Source organism: Phytophthora parasitica (assembly GCF_000247585.1).
Source record: "Phytophthora parasitica INRA-310 unplaced genomic scaffold supercont2.7, whole genome shotgun sequence".
NCBI classification, from domain to species: domain Eukaryota; phylum Oomycota; class Peronosporomycetes; order Peronosporales; family Peronosporaceae; genus Phytophthora; species Phytophthora nicotianae.
The window spans coordinates 1,179,928-1,194,854 of record NW_008648993.1 but is presented as its reverse complement, the minus strand read 5'-3'; the positions used below and the strand labels follow the sequence as shown (position 1 = coordinate 1,194,854).

Genomic DNA, 14,927 nt, shown 5'->3' with positions numbered 1-14,927 from the left:
CACCTAGGATCCAGAATCATGCTGTCTTCAGAGATCAATTCCTACAGTATCGCACACAAGCTTTGGTTAGAGCGCAACATCTCAACATGCAACTTCAAGTTGCTATTTCTCTACTCTCCCAACAATCCGAACGCAACACGCAGCAGTAATTGATGCGTTAGCAGCTCGACATCAGGAAATAGTCTAGCTCATTAAGGAGTCGAACAACCAGTTTTCAGCTTTCCTCCATGGTGACATGGCCTTCCGCTTGTTCCTTTCCATACCTGCCAGCGATAGTTTTGTAGCACAGACACAATCACCTACTAATCCTCGCACAGCCAGCACAAATCCAGAAATATAGTAAACTCAAGCAGTGTTCAGCAACAAACGGTTCATCTAGCACCACAGTACCCATCGAGTCGCGGTGTATCCTCCATTAATGAGTTGTGGATTGAATGGCACCAAGGATATGCTGGCCAGCCTTCTGTTGAACATCTAGAGAAAACGTATGGAACAAAATGGTGATTGTCAACAAAAGAATATTTTTTCTCCAGGCTATTATACGTCATCAAGTATGTACGAAGTCTGTTGAAAGGCGGTCTATCCACCAAGGCAGCCATCGCAAAGGATGATACGGAGCGAGGCCATAGAAGCATTCACGGATTTTCAAAATGGCTGCGCAAAAAACAATGATATTAGCTCCATACATACTATTTTGCATTTTATCTAATATTAATACACACGAACCGGTTTTGCGACAGTTCTGTTCTGTGATACGATTATAATCTCTCTTTTTTTAGCGAGCACTGCGTCCTAAACCCCATGCACATTACACAGTGCAAGTCAGAATAAATGTATATTATCAGTCATCGATCATCGCTGCATTCTCTCTCACTCTGCTTAGATGTGCGCTTCGACGCCACGAAGTCCTCAACTCAGGCGCTGATCGACGCCAAATCTAGGTCACCCGACTTGAACTAGTTCTTCACACTAGATTTTTTTCGTGCCTGTAGACCAAGAAACACAATACGTAAGAAATAGTTACACGTAGTGTCGGTAAAACTGGTTGTACCTTCAGTGGGAGTAGCAGGAGCGATTAGCCTGGTTGGGGTAGCCTAATGACGGAGTTCGTGCCAGTATGTGAGCCGTCTTCTTCTGCTTGACCTCAAGGGGCGCCGTCACCCAGCCACCAAGGCTCTCGAGGCGCCGAAAGCTAGTATAGCAAAGCTGTCATCTGTCACATCGGGGTACGTCGTAGACGCTAGCTTTAGCGTCAATTAGATGCGTCGGTGACGGCTGATCGCTCGCTAGAACTGCGCATGTCTCAAGTCCATTTAGGTGACGACCAATGGTTAATACGCTGGAGTAATAGCGGAAAAGTCGCGACTAGGTACTGACCTTGAGACCTGGTATCCTAAGGTATCAGGTGTTTTCATCAAGATAGGCATAGATATCAAGTAAAGGTCTGAGACCCGAATACTGAGCTCTGATTGGTCGGACCTAGACTAGCGACTCTCATTCATTTGAACACCACCACCAAGAGAGACACAACACTGACGCTAATAGAGCGCTAATCCCTGGTACCCCCAACCCTTCACAGACCACGCAACACGCCGATTAGCTGAGGACGCCTGTTTGCTAGGCTCTCCCGCCATACCCGCCTAAAATCTCATTTTCGGGGGTCGTTGAGAATAATTTATTTGGTAAGAAATCTTTATCAATGTATTTTACCAAGTATCCCCGTCTCTGAAAACTTACAGCACCCGATGACACGCAGCCGTGACACGCTTTCTTCGGCGTCCGACACTACCAAAACAATAAACTGGAAGCTTACCAGCTTTTGTTACCCATTCGATGGGGCCCATCGTGGCCAGTAGCTGTAGCTACTATTGACATCTACAGTATTAGTATGTAGATCCAGCTGATGCCAATCATGATTTTACTGTCCGCGGAAGCGTGTGCACCAAGCCTTTGTTAATGTTTTATTGTTTACCGTACAGTGCATCAAATCTCGTAGCATACTTATGCTCCTATAAAACTGATTTACCCATTCGCATATATCTTCATCTCACTATGCACTAATAATCACACTGACCCGAATCTGTTTTCAAATTACCTCACATTATGAATAGATTGCAGGTCTCGCTCAACCTGTATTTGGATGCGTCGGATGTGGTGACGTCGCCAGCAGCTCGCAGTGCTGCTGTTGCTCAGCGAGTGGTCTCAAGTCGAGGCTGAGAGCAAGGTTGAGGCCATGGGCGTGGCCGGGGTCGAGTCATTACTGATGGTAGGCACAATGAATTGGTAACCCAAGGACTAGAGGGTTCGTTAACGGTACTGTTGTGAATTTGTGCAGGTGCTGTGGTGAGCTTTGATGCCACATCTGATGTTTCCCGACCACAACATTCCCCGTTACCACCGGTCGTACATCCCCGGACACAACAAGTTTTGCGACAGGAGGTCTACTTGCACAAGCTTGTGGCTTTTGCCCCCAGAATGTGAACCCTGGATGAAGTCAAAAAACAATCACCCAGCTGGCACAGCCTATATTGTAGGACATGTTTGTCGTCGGCTGGTGCGAGGAAAGCAGGCTTCTCTCTTCAAGATTTGTTGGTTTGATAGCCAGATTCAACACGTGTTGGATCATGTTAGTAGCGGATGCGTCCAGCGTGGTGTGGAGAATTACGATGCGGTTATGCGTCTGAAGAACAAGGCAGACTGGCAAGCTCTGGTTACCGATGATATCGACAACAACCTAAAGGTTGAAGATGCCTCCTAACTTCGAGTTGTGGGTGAAAGAGGCGGCGTTATCATTAAAACAGCCTTTTGGTTATGCATCTATTGTGTATCTCAATAGTACTGGTTTGACAAAGACGTCAAACCGCTCCTGTTGAGCGAGTTATGCGTATGCTTTGTACTTGTATCGTTGCTTTTATTGTGCAGTTCTGCCAAAGGCATCGTAATCCTTGTAGGAACAACTTATGCGCAAAATAGCAACTACATCAAGTTACTAGTGGTCAAGCAAGTCGGACAGATAAGCCTGTAAGCATTAACATTTACAAACGAGCAGGAACACAAAATACAATTATCGGAAACACTCGCTATTTTCTTTTACTAAGAAAATGCGATCGAGACTACCACCAGAGTATGAAGTAACCTGGATAGAATCACAGATTAGCAATCGAGCGTTCTGTTGTCAGGGAATCTATCGTCAGCGATTTCCGGGTTGCGTGTATTATAAAACACCAGCAAGGTTCCGTGTGTTCCCTCCTCCGGGCATCATAACCTCTATGGCTTTGCAGAACCTATAGCTAAGCTCATGCTCATGACGTTCGAACCGCGCTTGGATGCGTCCTTGTTCAATACTACGAAACTAAAACGCATAGCACTGTCGCTGCTTCTTCCCATTTCTATTGGTATAATTAACGTTTTTATTGAACACAACTTACCACTCCAAATACTAGCTGCATCTGGTCGCAATCTTGTCCAGAAACTGCGGTAGCTGGTACGGATACAGTAGTGGCAGCAGGCGTTGTCATCGAGACGTTTTGTAGTCGTCACGGTCGCGTTGACACTTATTTATAGGTTACATGCAAATTGTGGGTTGTAATGTTCTTTACTAGCTCTGAATGACCTACATCATCCAGCACCTTGACGCGACTCCCATCTTCTAGATCAACTTGCAAAGAGTCGTAAGTCAGTAGATCTTGATCATTGCGCGATCGTTCTTCCCGGATACAAAATTGATCAGGCGGTTTAATACATCGTTTGTAATACAGAATTGTGTAATCGATATAACAAGACGGTAATGCGGAGCCGAGCATGCAGAGGCTGCTTCAGAATTCTTCATTTGTTCACTAGTAGACCAAAGACGATTTCGATGCGGATACGTACTTACTTCATGTGAAAGTTATAGCTATCACAATCGAGTCTATCCACGAGCTGCACCTTTTTAAGCGGTGTCCCATCTGTTTACACGTTTGCTCTGGACATAGACATTGTTACCGATGACGTAGTAGTTGCCTGAAACATCCAGAAGCACCTTCCCCCAGGTGAAGTAATAAAAAAATTTATAAAACGAGAAAGATAGTCAGCAAAATCTTGAATATTCTGCCCATGTTTTTGACAATGTCCAGTAAAAAATGACAACATCCGCCCATGCTCATCCAGACGCGACACTCGAATTGGACAAAGCCAGTCCACTGTTTAGAAATGAAAAAATAGAAATGACTTTTACAAACTTTATTCATTTCGTATTATGGCTACTTCTTAACCAGCTAAGTACTGGCTGATTATGGCCTTGGCAGGAAAAAACGGAGCGCCACATACACTCGTCTAAATAAGAATCCAGTTTGTCTTTCCACACATGCTCTTTTTAAGGCGCTTGATACGGCCCCCCACAGCCCCTCTATGGTGTATGTATGTGTCCCAGTAAAGGGGTCCACAAAGTTGAGGCTGTGGTTGACCCAACTGTGCGTGTACTGCATAGACAGGAGGAAGCGGTTGTTTTCGAGGGTATGCTGCTTGTTGCCTCGCTCGCAAACGTACGTTGCAAACATGTCAGACATGATCTTCGTCCTACAAAATTCAAAATAAATATTATTAATTGTGATTTTGCTTACAAATTTCAAGTTTAAACATAACGACGTTTAATAAACTTTTTGATTATCGGAAGAAGTGTCTGTTTTGCGCGCTTGCCGAACGCGATGCGCCCAAACCAGCGGCCAGTCGTGCATTCCACGCCTCCATAGAGCCAATACTCCTGATAGCAGCGCCACCTATTGTACATACGCTTCTCGACAAGGCTTGTTTCATCTATCTCCACTATGTGACCTTCACCGCCGAAACGCAACATAGTAGCAACTTTAGAGAAACTTAAGCAGCATATGCATAATATTTGAGCAACTTCACTTTATATCGGCCTTGAGAAGTTTGTTCGACGGCCGTAAACGCATCAGTCACGCACTGTACGCTCGCACACCTCCGCCATCTCCATCGCTTGTACCTGGGAGAGCTGCATCACCAGGCCACGAGGAGACGAACCGAGCGATGCAGCTTAAGTTTGTCCTCGTTAAAAAAAGAGCATGTAAGCATGCCAATGATTCTTTTTTCCATTGGCATGCTTCACCCTGCGCGAGCACCGCCAAAGTTTCCGAGGCACGGAAGATTTCATGGGGCTTCCACAGCTTGGGCACCGTTTCTGCTTGTCGATGATACCCACTTCCATGCACCAGAGGACGTAGATCTCTATGTCCCACGTTATCTCCATCACTTTAGAGAGGACAAAGAGACCTTCGTCCTCTACATGGTACATGTAAGGGGTCTCCATGGATAGAGTTTAGAAGGAGGGGGGGGGGGGACTTGATGTATTTGATGGGGCCAAATTTGTTGTGAGGGTAGATATATTGGTGGTTTGGAGCCTAGTGGGCTTGTTTTCTTTAGCATTCAAAAACCTAATGAGTGACAACGTTGCGACCCTCTGTTTTGGCGCCAAAAGTGGGCGTATTTTACTGGAGAGGAGTCCACACAATGTGTACACAACGTAGTTTGAAGTGTGTTACTCACCCTCAGAAAAATCGTTTCTTTTTTATTTTTAAACGGTGGGCGTGTTTTGCCGGTGAACCCATACAGCAACACATCAAAAGTAAACAAGGTCATTCTGTACTATTACTAAACGCGGACTCTTTGAGAAGAGTTGTGGCATGAACTTGACATGAGATCCGTTCTCAAACAACGGGATTTTTCGTGTGATGTGTTCGCTGTCGCTTGATGACAAACAGACAGTCTAGTAGGCCACATAAGCCATTATCACTTTCCCGCGGCGCCATTGCCGACCCGTAGACATGAATTGTTGTGAAGGAGTACGGCGAGGACGAAGAGATATCGGCCCCATATCGATGGGGTTAGATTTTTAAGCATGCGGCAAAATTAAATTGGTTGTTGATTGGTCAAAACTGAAATCGCGTGCCAGCCGAACAAGTTGGTTTTTTCATGTATTTTTTTTCATTGTATTACATTCGGGCCAATCAAATCACAAAGTGAGCAAAACACTTGGGTTGACAACGAGCCTTAGGCTTTCTCAACAGTTGTAGACATACAATCACATCGGTTCACTTAAGTCGGGACAGGAAATTGCCGGTTTACACACACATTTGTGCTGTGTGCCTTGACATAAGTTATTTGGTATTGTGCTTTTCACTTGTTTAGGCGGATACAGTGTTAATTCAGGCGAAAAAGGTCCATAAATATGCGAGCAGCGCATACTTAATGATAATTTTTAATTAAGCAAAAGTTGTGAGCTATTCCACTACACCGCTGACGAGCTTCAGATGCAATCGGCGGATATAAGCCTGTTGACAGCTGGAGTGACGGCCAGCAAACCGCCAAAAGCCTTTATATCTCTTTTACTCGTGTTTGATTAGCTTATTCCGTCTTCAAGCAGGCTCACCACCCCCGCCCTAAAACCGGCGAGATAAGGCAATCCACAGTTAACTTGGACTTAACTGGCCGCAGTGCTCGGAAAAAAAATAATTCCGTACCAATACTATTCGTATTTAATTATTAACTATTGCAAACTGATACTGGGTAGTACTATTGAAATTATTAAAAATTATTACTATTGACTGGCCAGTATACTATTAACCGTGCCGGTTCGCTTAACAACACAGCCGCACAAGGCAAGCGTTTGGATGGCCCACAATACACGCACAAAACACTACCTTCGCAGAGCATACCATGCAAGCTTCTCTATCTAGATATCGTTTTGCAAGAAGCTCATGCATGACCTCCGTCTCCAACCGCGAGCTCTGCCGGATTTTCTACGTAGCTGACGCCGAACACTACTTTACCTGCAACTACTCTGGCACGCGGCGTAAACAGCTACCCTCAAGTGGCTACGCCAATTTGGTTGGCCACCTCAAGGACAACCACCCTGGCTACGTCGCCGCCTACGACGCACACCAGCGCAGACAGGCTGGCTCACTGACAGCCTGTGGGTTCGTCAACCCAACGGCTTCCAACATGTACAGCTGGATTGAGTGGGTCGTCGACTGCAAAATACCTCTTAGTGAGGTCGACGATCCACTCACTCGCAGCATGTCGAAGCTCAAGCCTATTTGCTCGAAGACGCTCAATGTATACATCGGCACGGAAGTGGCTGCTGTTGAGACAAAGATCAGCGCCGAGCTGAACGGGCCATTTGGAATCATGTTTGATGGCTGGACGTGCTTTTTGGAGCATTACGTGGCTCTGTTCGCCGTTTTCTGGCACGACAGACAGCACAAACAGACGCTTCTGGCGATTGCACCAAGAAGGAGATCTAACGGCCCAATCACATTGCGCTTTTATGCATAGTATCCTGTCGATTTTCCGCCAATCCGAATCGAGCCTGGCTTTTCTAATTGGCGATAATGGCAGCCGTTGTGACAAATCTCAGCGTTCCTCTCATTGGCTGCGCGTCGAACCGGTGTAATCTCGCTGTGAACTCATATCTGGAGGAGCACAAGACGACGGTGGAAGCGGTGAGCGCGCTGATGGCCGCGCTGCGCACGGTAAACAACCGCGCCGCTCTACGCGAGCACACACCCCTGGCTCCATTGATGCCCCACGCGACTCGCTGGAGCTCTACGTACGACATGGTGGCGCGCTACGTGCGTATTCGCGATGAGATCAAGCAAGTGGACGCTGTGTTTGATCTTATCCCAAAGGCAGCAATGCATCGTAAGATCGAGGCGCTTCTAGGCGATCTACAGGTTTTTCATAGCGTCACAATCAAGCTACAATCTAAAGACCTGTCGCTAGCCGACGTTCGCGTACTCTTCGACTCAATTTTGCAGCGCTTCCCATCGCTGACATCCAAGCTGGGAGTAACGGCATCAATCGTCCTATCTCCGGTTTTTGAGGCTGCTACCGTGAAGCTATTGTATTTTTTATATGAATAGTGTCTGCAAATACTAATTTTAATATTACGTTTTAATGCAGGTCATTAACGGTGAAACCGGTCGTCTGACGACGAGTGAGCGCAAGGCCGTCAGCGACGGCCGGCCCAGGCCTCACTGGAAGAAAGCGCAAGAATGGCGACGACAACGGGGAGGAGAAGACCGAGGAAGACGAAGACTTTGCGACGATGGTGTTGAGGGCGAAGCGTGCGAGCGCTGTCGCCAGAGGCCGTCCCAATATTGCCAGCTCTTGGTAGAGTTGCCAACCACCAGCAATCGCTGTGAGCGGCTCTTCTCGCAGGCGAAACTGGTGCTTTCTTCAGAGCGAGCGTCTCTCCTGTCGGTCAACTTCGAGATGCTGATGTTTCTGCGAGCCAATCGGTCCTACTGGGGCGTGACGACTGTGCAAGAAGTGTTCCAGCAAATGTAGGTTCATGTAGTGTGCCTTTCAGCCGTTTTGGCGGGTAAGTCGCTAATTCGTCCTGAATTAAAATAACCCTATTCATGTGAACCCATCTATTAGACCAACATTTTGGTTTGCGTTAACGGAGAGAGCTTGGAGTTAGGGCAGTTTGGCGGTTTGCTACCCGCCATTCGTTGGTAAGTGTGCCGCAATTCAGTCTCTACGTAGCCTCACTTCCATTTTGTCTCCAGCGTCGTCATGACAATCTCGACAGACTTGCGGTGGAGAGCTATAATGTTAGTGTACATGTATGACATAAGCATGGCGCTTGTATCTGCCTTTTCAAAAGCAAAGGAAATGTGCTACCAGAAGATAGAAAAACTAAATCTGCACGATGGCCTCAAGAGGCAGAAAATTTTGTCGAAGACTACATTCGTGTTCATCCGTGTTTTTACTTAGAGGAATTACAAGAGGCAGTGAAGGACAGGTTTGGTAGCACGCTGAACTATTCTACTCCAACACTTTGTCGTCTTCTTAGATTGGTCCAGTTTCAGGCCACTCAATCTCTTTTAACTTATCGACACACCGACGCACACGGGCCCGAAACCCAGGTAGCCATCATCAACAACAAACGCCAACATTTGTGGGCTTCCACAGCTGGTTCTGCTGCTGCCGAAGGGCTCGCCCACCTTTATAGTCATACAACAGCTAATGTTGCTGGTAGACTCAAGCTCATCGGAGATACGCTGCTTCCACAAATGGTCCAGTGCACACCTAAACTGCTAAAACACGCATACAATACCTTTTGAACTGATCAAGTACCAGAAGATAGCATCATTCAGCCCGTATCTTACCTGTAACGACTTCCCACAGCCTCCTGTGAGAAAACAGTTAGCCGGCGAGAGATCTGAGAGCGCGCGACCAGTTCGCAAGGTCGAGCTTCGGCTTGAGAGGCTGTGGGGCTCGACTTGACGTGCGCGAAGCGGGAGCGGAGGGGTGTCGAGCTGCGGCACGCTGCATACAACACGCCGGAAGGAAACAAGTGGCACAACAGTTAGTAGGCAAGGGCATCGCAGTAGTCCGCTTGGGGCGCGCTTCCTTTCGTCTTACTTCGCTTGCTTGTGATTCTGAGTGCCACTCATTCGCCTCGGATTATTGGGGATTTGCAGCCGTATTTAGACTGGAATTATTTTTAACCGGCTGGATTTAGCATCGAGAGCGAGCTGGAATTACGACAGAATAATGAGCGCAGAACAAGTGAAAGGCACAAATACACTCTACTGGCTTTGTTGGAAATCAATACATTGGGTACTTCTCAATAATTAACTATTGTCTCTGCATATATGGAATAACTTATTACGGACTGTGGTTGAAAGCCGTACAATACCTTACGTATTTTCCGAGCCCTGGCTGGCCGCAGGGCAAAACAAAGGCTGAGGAGGAAATGATAGCGGCTTATTTTTTTGCAGGCACAATACTTACTGCCAGAATAATTGCGTCTTATTTCTTACAGGCACAATACTTACTGCCAGATAACCCGAGTGTTGTTTCATAGGTGGGAGACAAACCTATTTTGTCAATAGTTTCACTCAAACTGAAACAATTGCAATTTTACTTGGTTGGAATATTACACAAAATTGGCGAAACTGGTGCCGAACCTTACAGTTATTATTCGCATTAAAACGGCGAGTAATAAATCGCTTTCCATTGGTTGATTTTAGCAGCAAGTTGCCGGCCAACCAACTTGCACCGAATCGACACTTTTTCGATTGCCATGGCGCCGACAGCAGGTGCGTGAAGCTCCATGTATCTCATCTCCGCAATAACCTCCTTCGTCCTCTGACCTGTTCGCACATTCCTTGGTCCAGGAACTCGCCTTCGCTTCAAGAACGCGCGCTCCAAGAAGCCGCAACAGGCCAAAAAAGTCCCATCGCTCAAAAACCGCATTCGAGGTCTCGAGCGTTTCCTCAGTCGCGGGGTGCGTTGACCAGACGTATTGCAAATATTTTGCAGCAATTATAGCAGTCTTAACACTCTTTAAATTGTTGGACTACAGGGCGTAGCTGATGCCACGCGAAGAGCAAAGAAAGCGGAACTCGAGCAGCTCAAGGAGGAGGTGACCCTGAATGCTGCAATTGGGCAAAGTCACATGTGCTGACCTGTTCGTTGTGTTATCAACTAATAGCACGACAAGAAGGAGAAAACTGCGCTAGAAAGAAAGAATGCAGAGAAGTACAAAAGAGTGAGTTGCTGCAAACTGACGTTGCTTATACTCGACAGCTAACGGATTCGTGGGGTGTTTTAATTGTTCCATTAGCCGCGTTTTTTCGAGCGTGTGAAGGTCATGCGCAAGCTGCGTCAGGCCAAGAATCGCCTTGACCAGGTGAAAAAAGCTTGACTATTAAATCTCCATTAAGCATATTAAACTTGCTCACTTTTTCTTGCATTTTTTAAGGCAACTGACGATGCGGAACGCGCTGAACACGAGAAGAAGTTCAAGACGTACTGCAAGGAGATGATGTACATTTACTACTACCCCAAAGCTGAACCCTACATCTCGCTGTTCCCATCTACACCTCACTCTGAGGAGGATCAGAAGCGCCAGAAAGAGCTTCGTGCTGAGGCAATTTCTCGCTTCGAGAAGGAACAGCCTACAGAAGAATTCCACCAGTTCTGCTTCAATGACGGTAAGTCGAAGGATTCTACTTCTGCAAGTGAGAGACCGGCCGTGGAACTCTTGCTTAAGAAGCCTTCAAAGGAACAAACCAAGAAGCAGAAGAAAGCTCGTAGTAAACGGGACAAGTCTGGAGAGAAGACGAAGCATACTCCCGCTCTTGTTGACCAAGACGACGAAATGCCTGATGCTCCAAACGCAACTAGTGACAAGGACGATGAAGACGAAGAACAGGAAGAAGACGACTTTTTCCTGTGAACTCAATTGCCATAAAACCCGTCGATTTGTTTACAGGAATATCGCAATTGTACTTTCAGTGGTTGTTGGAATTATTACTAATAGTCTTTACGCTGACGAGCAGGAGAACTTACAAAGGCTGTAGGAAATGAGGAAAACTTGAAAAGTTGCTAGATCAGGATTGACGGGCCTGACACGTCTACTGTTTGCTGCTCTGAATCGGTGATCATCTCAGCTTCCGCTTGGGACGCAGCAGCAAGGGCGTTCATGTTTGTAAAACTGAAAGATCTGAAGGCATCTGAGAGTTTCGAGTCATCGGGACTACCATACATCCCACTAGGAAATCGAAAGATGCTGTTGTTGTCTTCCGTCTGCTCGCCATCGTCCACGCTCTCAGCCATTCCATCTAGCGTGCCTAGAGCTCCTGCGATCCCCCACGACATGTCCACATCCGCTGTGGCTGCAGAAACACTACTTGTGTTGTTATCTCCAGTCTCGCAGTCGTCGTCTTCTTTCTGGTCATACGAACCAAGTGGCTGGTCGTCGCTCTCAGGGCCAGAGTCAATGTTCTGACTACTACTTGCAGAGCGAGAGCCAACGTCAAACTCTTCATCGTCGATGAAGATATCGGTTAGGTTCCTGTTGTTGAAATAGCTGGTATCGTTCGGTCCCTCCAACGTTGGTACAAACGGCGGCACAGATTCCAGAATCGTATCCCAGTTAATGCCGTCGAAAAACGGGTGCAGTTTGATCCCTTCCCAGCCCATACGAGTTGACGGACTCGGGTCAAGTAGTTTATCTATCAAGTCCACGGCTTCAGCTGACAAGCACTTCTCGCCGTCAGGCCATAAGATTTGCCGCTCAAGAATATTGTCAAAGATCGCGTCCACGGTGTCATCATTGAATGGAGGAAAGCCAACCAGCATCTCGTACAGGATGATTCCGAGCGCCCAGTAGTCCACCGGTGGGCCGTGAGGGACGCCAAGAATGATTTCGGGCGCTAGATAGTCGGGTGTACCGCATCGTCCATACGTGTGGTACGCAGACTTTTTCTTCTTGAATGATGAAGTTCGTCGCGGACGAGTTTCTGGAGGTGCAGACGAAGCGTTTTCTACCGGAATCAATACGTCAGCGTCCTGTGTCATGGACTCATCGTCAGGTTCCGAATCAGTGTCACTCATCGCTACAGCTTCCTCAGATAGGCCGAAGTCGGTAAGCTATTGGTAATTAAAAAAAATGATTAGAATCGAAACAACGGAGGTATGTTGCAAAGCTACTAATTCGCACCTTTATGTGGCCGGTTGAAGATAGCAAAATGTTGTCAGGCTTCAGATCTCTGTTATTGTAAACAAGTGGATAAAAAGCGAGTGAGCCAGAGTTCACGAACGAAGCCAACAAAATGTGCAGTTCGAACCTGTGGACACAGCCCTTGGTGTGCAAATGATTCAGTGCGATTGCGATCTCCGCAATGTACACGCAAGCCACCTAGCCAAAACAATGCGTCAGTATCACTTAAAGCACGAACACTGTACAGTTTGTACACTCCTACCTGCTCTTCAAGCTGTACAATGCACTCCAGTAACGACATGAAATCGCCCCCAGGAAGATACTCCATCACCAAAAACAAGTTGCGCCTATCAAGAAAAACTATAAGTTGCTGCTCTCGATATCCTAATCATAATCACGGACTGCTTACTTGGTTTGGAACGTCCAGAAGAGCTTCACCACGAAGGGACTCACCACACTGGCCAGAATATTCCTCTCTGTCTCAATTTGCTGGATCTGCGGCCAGCAATGCAGTCAAATCTTAGTAGGCTGCACTACGATAGTGAGCATGCTACTACACCCACAAACTGTACCTGTTTTTTGCGTAGCAAATGCTCTTTGGCCAGCACTTTGATCGCATACTGATCACCTGTCGTCTTCTTGCGAGCCAGATACACCTTTCCGAAAGCTCCCTTCGAGATCGGCTTGACAATATGGAAATCCCGGATAGAAACACGAAAATTCGCTGACTTCAAGCTCGCTCGTCGTGATGAGCGCAGCCCGTCGCTGTTTTCCATATTCTCTAGTGATTTGGTTCGCTTCAGCGGTAGCCGCTCCACCTCCACGGGCGCCTGCTTTAACATTACCTTGTGAGACGCCCGTATTTTGCTCATCTTAGCGTGAATCAAATTGCGCAGTTTGTTGCAATAGTTAGCGCCGCGTTCACCGGCAACGTCGAACGTCTCGGCTTCTTGTTGCCGTATTCTGTCGATAATTTTCACTAGTCGAGCACAAAGTGCAAAGGCATCCACACTCGTGACGTCACACGTCGAAGCCTGGATCGCTACCACGCGCAACGCATGGTAGATGTGCATCTCCTCCTGGTTAAACATTGGCTTCAAGGCCTCCTCCGCTAGTGTGGCGTTGATGGACGCCGTGAGCTTCACTAGTGAGTCATTAATGACATCCGCTTCCAACTCCACTCTCTTGGATAACACACAGTAGTTTGTATGCTCGTCCAGACTGTTGGCGTCCACTTTGGTCTCGCAGAGTTTACACACAACCGCCGACTTGTTGGCTCGTCGGAATTTCACCGTCATGGGTCGTCGACTGAACTGTAAGTTGTCCAGCACGTCTTCGGGTGACATGGCGCTTACGTCTCGTCCGTTCACGGCCTCTACTGCTAAGCCCTTGGTAATAGTGAAGCCTGACGGGATATTTAGCACCACAGTCGACCACGTTTCACTGTGCACACTCTTGATCACTACCTTGCTCCTAAGCGCGTCTAGTACAAACTCGAGACCCAGAAAGCCGTCCCCGAACGTCACGTCGAAGGTCTCGTCCCTTTCGAACAGATCTACGCCGTCCTCCAGCATGGTGTCGGTATCATCTTCACCCGAGACGTCCTGATTCTCGTCACTGGTCGCATTGCGGCGCCATTTAACCTGGTTTATCTCCCAGCGGGTCAGTACGTCCTCCAGGACGTCCGGAGCGGCATCTAGAAGTCCAGGACGAGAGATAGAGTCCCCTCCGGCGCTGAAAGGCGGCACATTGAGCGTGTACTGGCGTTGCAGACGTTGAGGTTTGATCTCGAGCTGCAACTCTTCGTGTAGACGCTCGAATTCGCTGCTACTGGTGCTGCTGGCACTCGTGCGGCGTCCGCTGCCGTCCGTGGGGAACTCGAGCTCGGCCACGCGGGCCAGGGCGAGCTGCTGCGGCCGCTCGGCCATGAGGAAATTACTTAAGTGGCGGCGAGAGGACGAGGCGTCGGGCGAAACGCACTATGGACCGGCGCCTTTTCTTGAGCCGATTTGTTCTCAAGGTGAAGTTTGCCACTTGTAGAATAGGATTTTGTAGAAAGTATTTTGTGGCGGGGAAAAAGCAATGACCCGGCGGTTGGCAAAAGCTCGTTTGCCACGCGTCTGTCCTTTTAATGACTGTGCGCCGCGCGTTCCTGCCTCGCGAGAGATCTCCATTGTAAAAAAAAATCTTTTCAAGATCCAAGTGTCTAGAAATGAGTCAGTGCGGCGAGACAGCAAAACGGGATTGCTTCGCGTTGGTGGTCGGAGAATGTCGTGGTGAAGCCACAACTCGCCTTCTGAGGAGAAAGTTGTTCCTTCCTCGTGTTATTTGAATGATTTGTTTGGTGAAAACAGGCCCTTAGGGTGGACACTACTGTTCGTATTGTATTAGTAAATTGGCTGGTTATTAT

The 14,927-nt window shown here is 47.6% G+C and overlaps 6 protein-coding genes across 6 annotated transcripts; 4 read left to right on the top strand and 2 right to left on the bottom strand.

The window, feature by feature from the left end:
* The first annotated feature begins 2,122 nt into the window (after positions 1–2,122).
* On the top strand, positions 2,123–2,847 carry PPTG_05420 (hypothetical protein). Its single transcript, XM_008898966.1, has 2 exons — positions 2,123–2,266; positions 2,336–2,847. Exon 2 carries the CDS (start codon positions 2,354–2,356, stop codon positions 2,756–2,758), a length of 405 nt encoding a protein of 134 aa, XP_008897214.1. The 5' UTR covers positions 2,123–2,266; positions 2,336–2,353; the 3' UTR covers positions 2,759–2,847.
* Positions 2,848–4,539: 1,692 nt separating this feature from the next.
* On the bottom strand, positions 4,540–5,308 carry PPTG_21673 (hypothetical protein; the record flags this gene model as incomplete). Its single annotated transcript, XM_008899306.1, has 2 exons — positions 4,540–4,557; positions 5,108–5,308. 2 exons carry the CDS (start codon positions 5,306–5,308, stop codon positions 4,540–4,542), a joined length of 219 nt encoding a protein of 72 aa, XP_008897554.1.
* A 1,451-nt stretch (positions 5,309–6,759) lies between these two features.
* Positions 6,760–7,332, top strand: PPTG_05419 (hypothetical protein; the record flags this gene model as incomplete). The annotated part of the gene is made up of 1 exon (XM_008898965.1): positions 6,760–7,332. The coding sequence occupies one exon, from the start codon at positions 6,760–6,762 to the stop codon at positions 7,330–7,332; it is 573 nt and encodes a 190-aa protein (XP_008897213.1).
* A 56-nt stretch (positions 7,333–7,388) lies between these two features.
* On the top strand, positions 7,389–8,433 carry PPTG_05418 (hypothetical protein; the record flags this gene model as incomplete). The annotated part of the gene is made up of 2 exons (XM_008898964.1): positions 7,389–7,889; positions 7,960–8,433. 2 exons carry the CDS (start codon positions 7,389–7,391, stop codon positions 8,344–8,346), a joined length of 888 nt encoding a protein of 295 aa, XP_008897212.1. The 3' UTR covers positions 8,347–8,433.
* Positions 8,434–9,943: 1,510 nt separating this feature from the next.
* PPTG_05417 (hypothetical protein) lies at positions 9,944–11,688 on the top strand. The gene is made up of 6 exons (XM_008898963.1): positions 9,944–10,109; positions 10,188–10,297; positions 10,376–10,435; positions 10,505–10,561; positions 10,637–10,702; positions 10,775–11,688. The coding sequence occupies exons 1-6, from the start codon at positions 10,094–10,096 to the stop codon at positions 11,249–11,251; spliced, it is 786 nt and encodes a 261-aa protein (XP_008897211.1). The 5' UTR covers positions 9,944–10,093; the 3' UTR covers positions 11,252–11,688.
* Positions 11,242–14,687, bottom strand: PPTG_05416 (AGC/MAST/MAST protein kinase). The gene is made up of 6 exons (XM_008898962.1): positions 13,090–14,687; positions 12,927–13,012; positions 12,780–12,864; positions 12,645–12,715; positions 12,518–12,566; positions 11,242–12,447 (listed from the first exon to the last, which is right to left on the bottom strand). The coding sequence occupies exons 1-6, from the start codon at positions 14,443–14,445 to the stop codon at positions 11,401–11,403; spliced, it is 2,694 nt and encodes an 897-aa protein (XP_008897210.1). The 5' UTR covers positions 14,446–14,687; the 3' UTR covers positions 11,242–11,400.
* Positions 14,688–14,927: the final 240 nt, after the last annotated feature.

Bases quoted from the DNA above. Each gene is read 5' to 3' on its own strand.
- PPTG_05416 (XM_008898962.1), bottom strand. From the start codon at position 14,445: ATGGCCGAGCGGCCGCAGCAGCTCGCCCTGGCCCGCGTGGCCGAGCTC. The intron at 12,716-12,779 runs GTAGGAGTGTAC...TGTTTTGGCTAG, and splicing joins TTGTACAGCTTGAAGAGCAG to GTGGCTTGCGTGTACATTGC. The intron at 12,448-12,517 runs GTGCGAATTAGT...AATTACCAATAG, and splicing joins CTTCAACCGGCCACATAAAG to CTTACCGACTTCGGCCTATC.
- PPTG_05420 (XM_008898966.1), top strand. From the start codon at position 2,354: ATGCCACATCTGATGTTTCCCGACCACAACATTCCCCGTTACCACCGG.
- PPTG_05417 (XM_008898963.1), top strand. The intron at 10,298-10,375 runs GTGCGTTGACCA...GTTGGACTACAG, and splicing joins AGCGTTTCCTCAGTCGCGGG to GGCGTAGCTGATGCCACGCG. The intron at 10,562-10,636 runs GTGAGTTGCTGC...TTGTTCCATTAG, and splicing joins ATGCAGAGAAGTACAAAAGA to CCGCGTTTTTTCGAGCGTGT.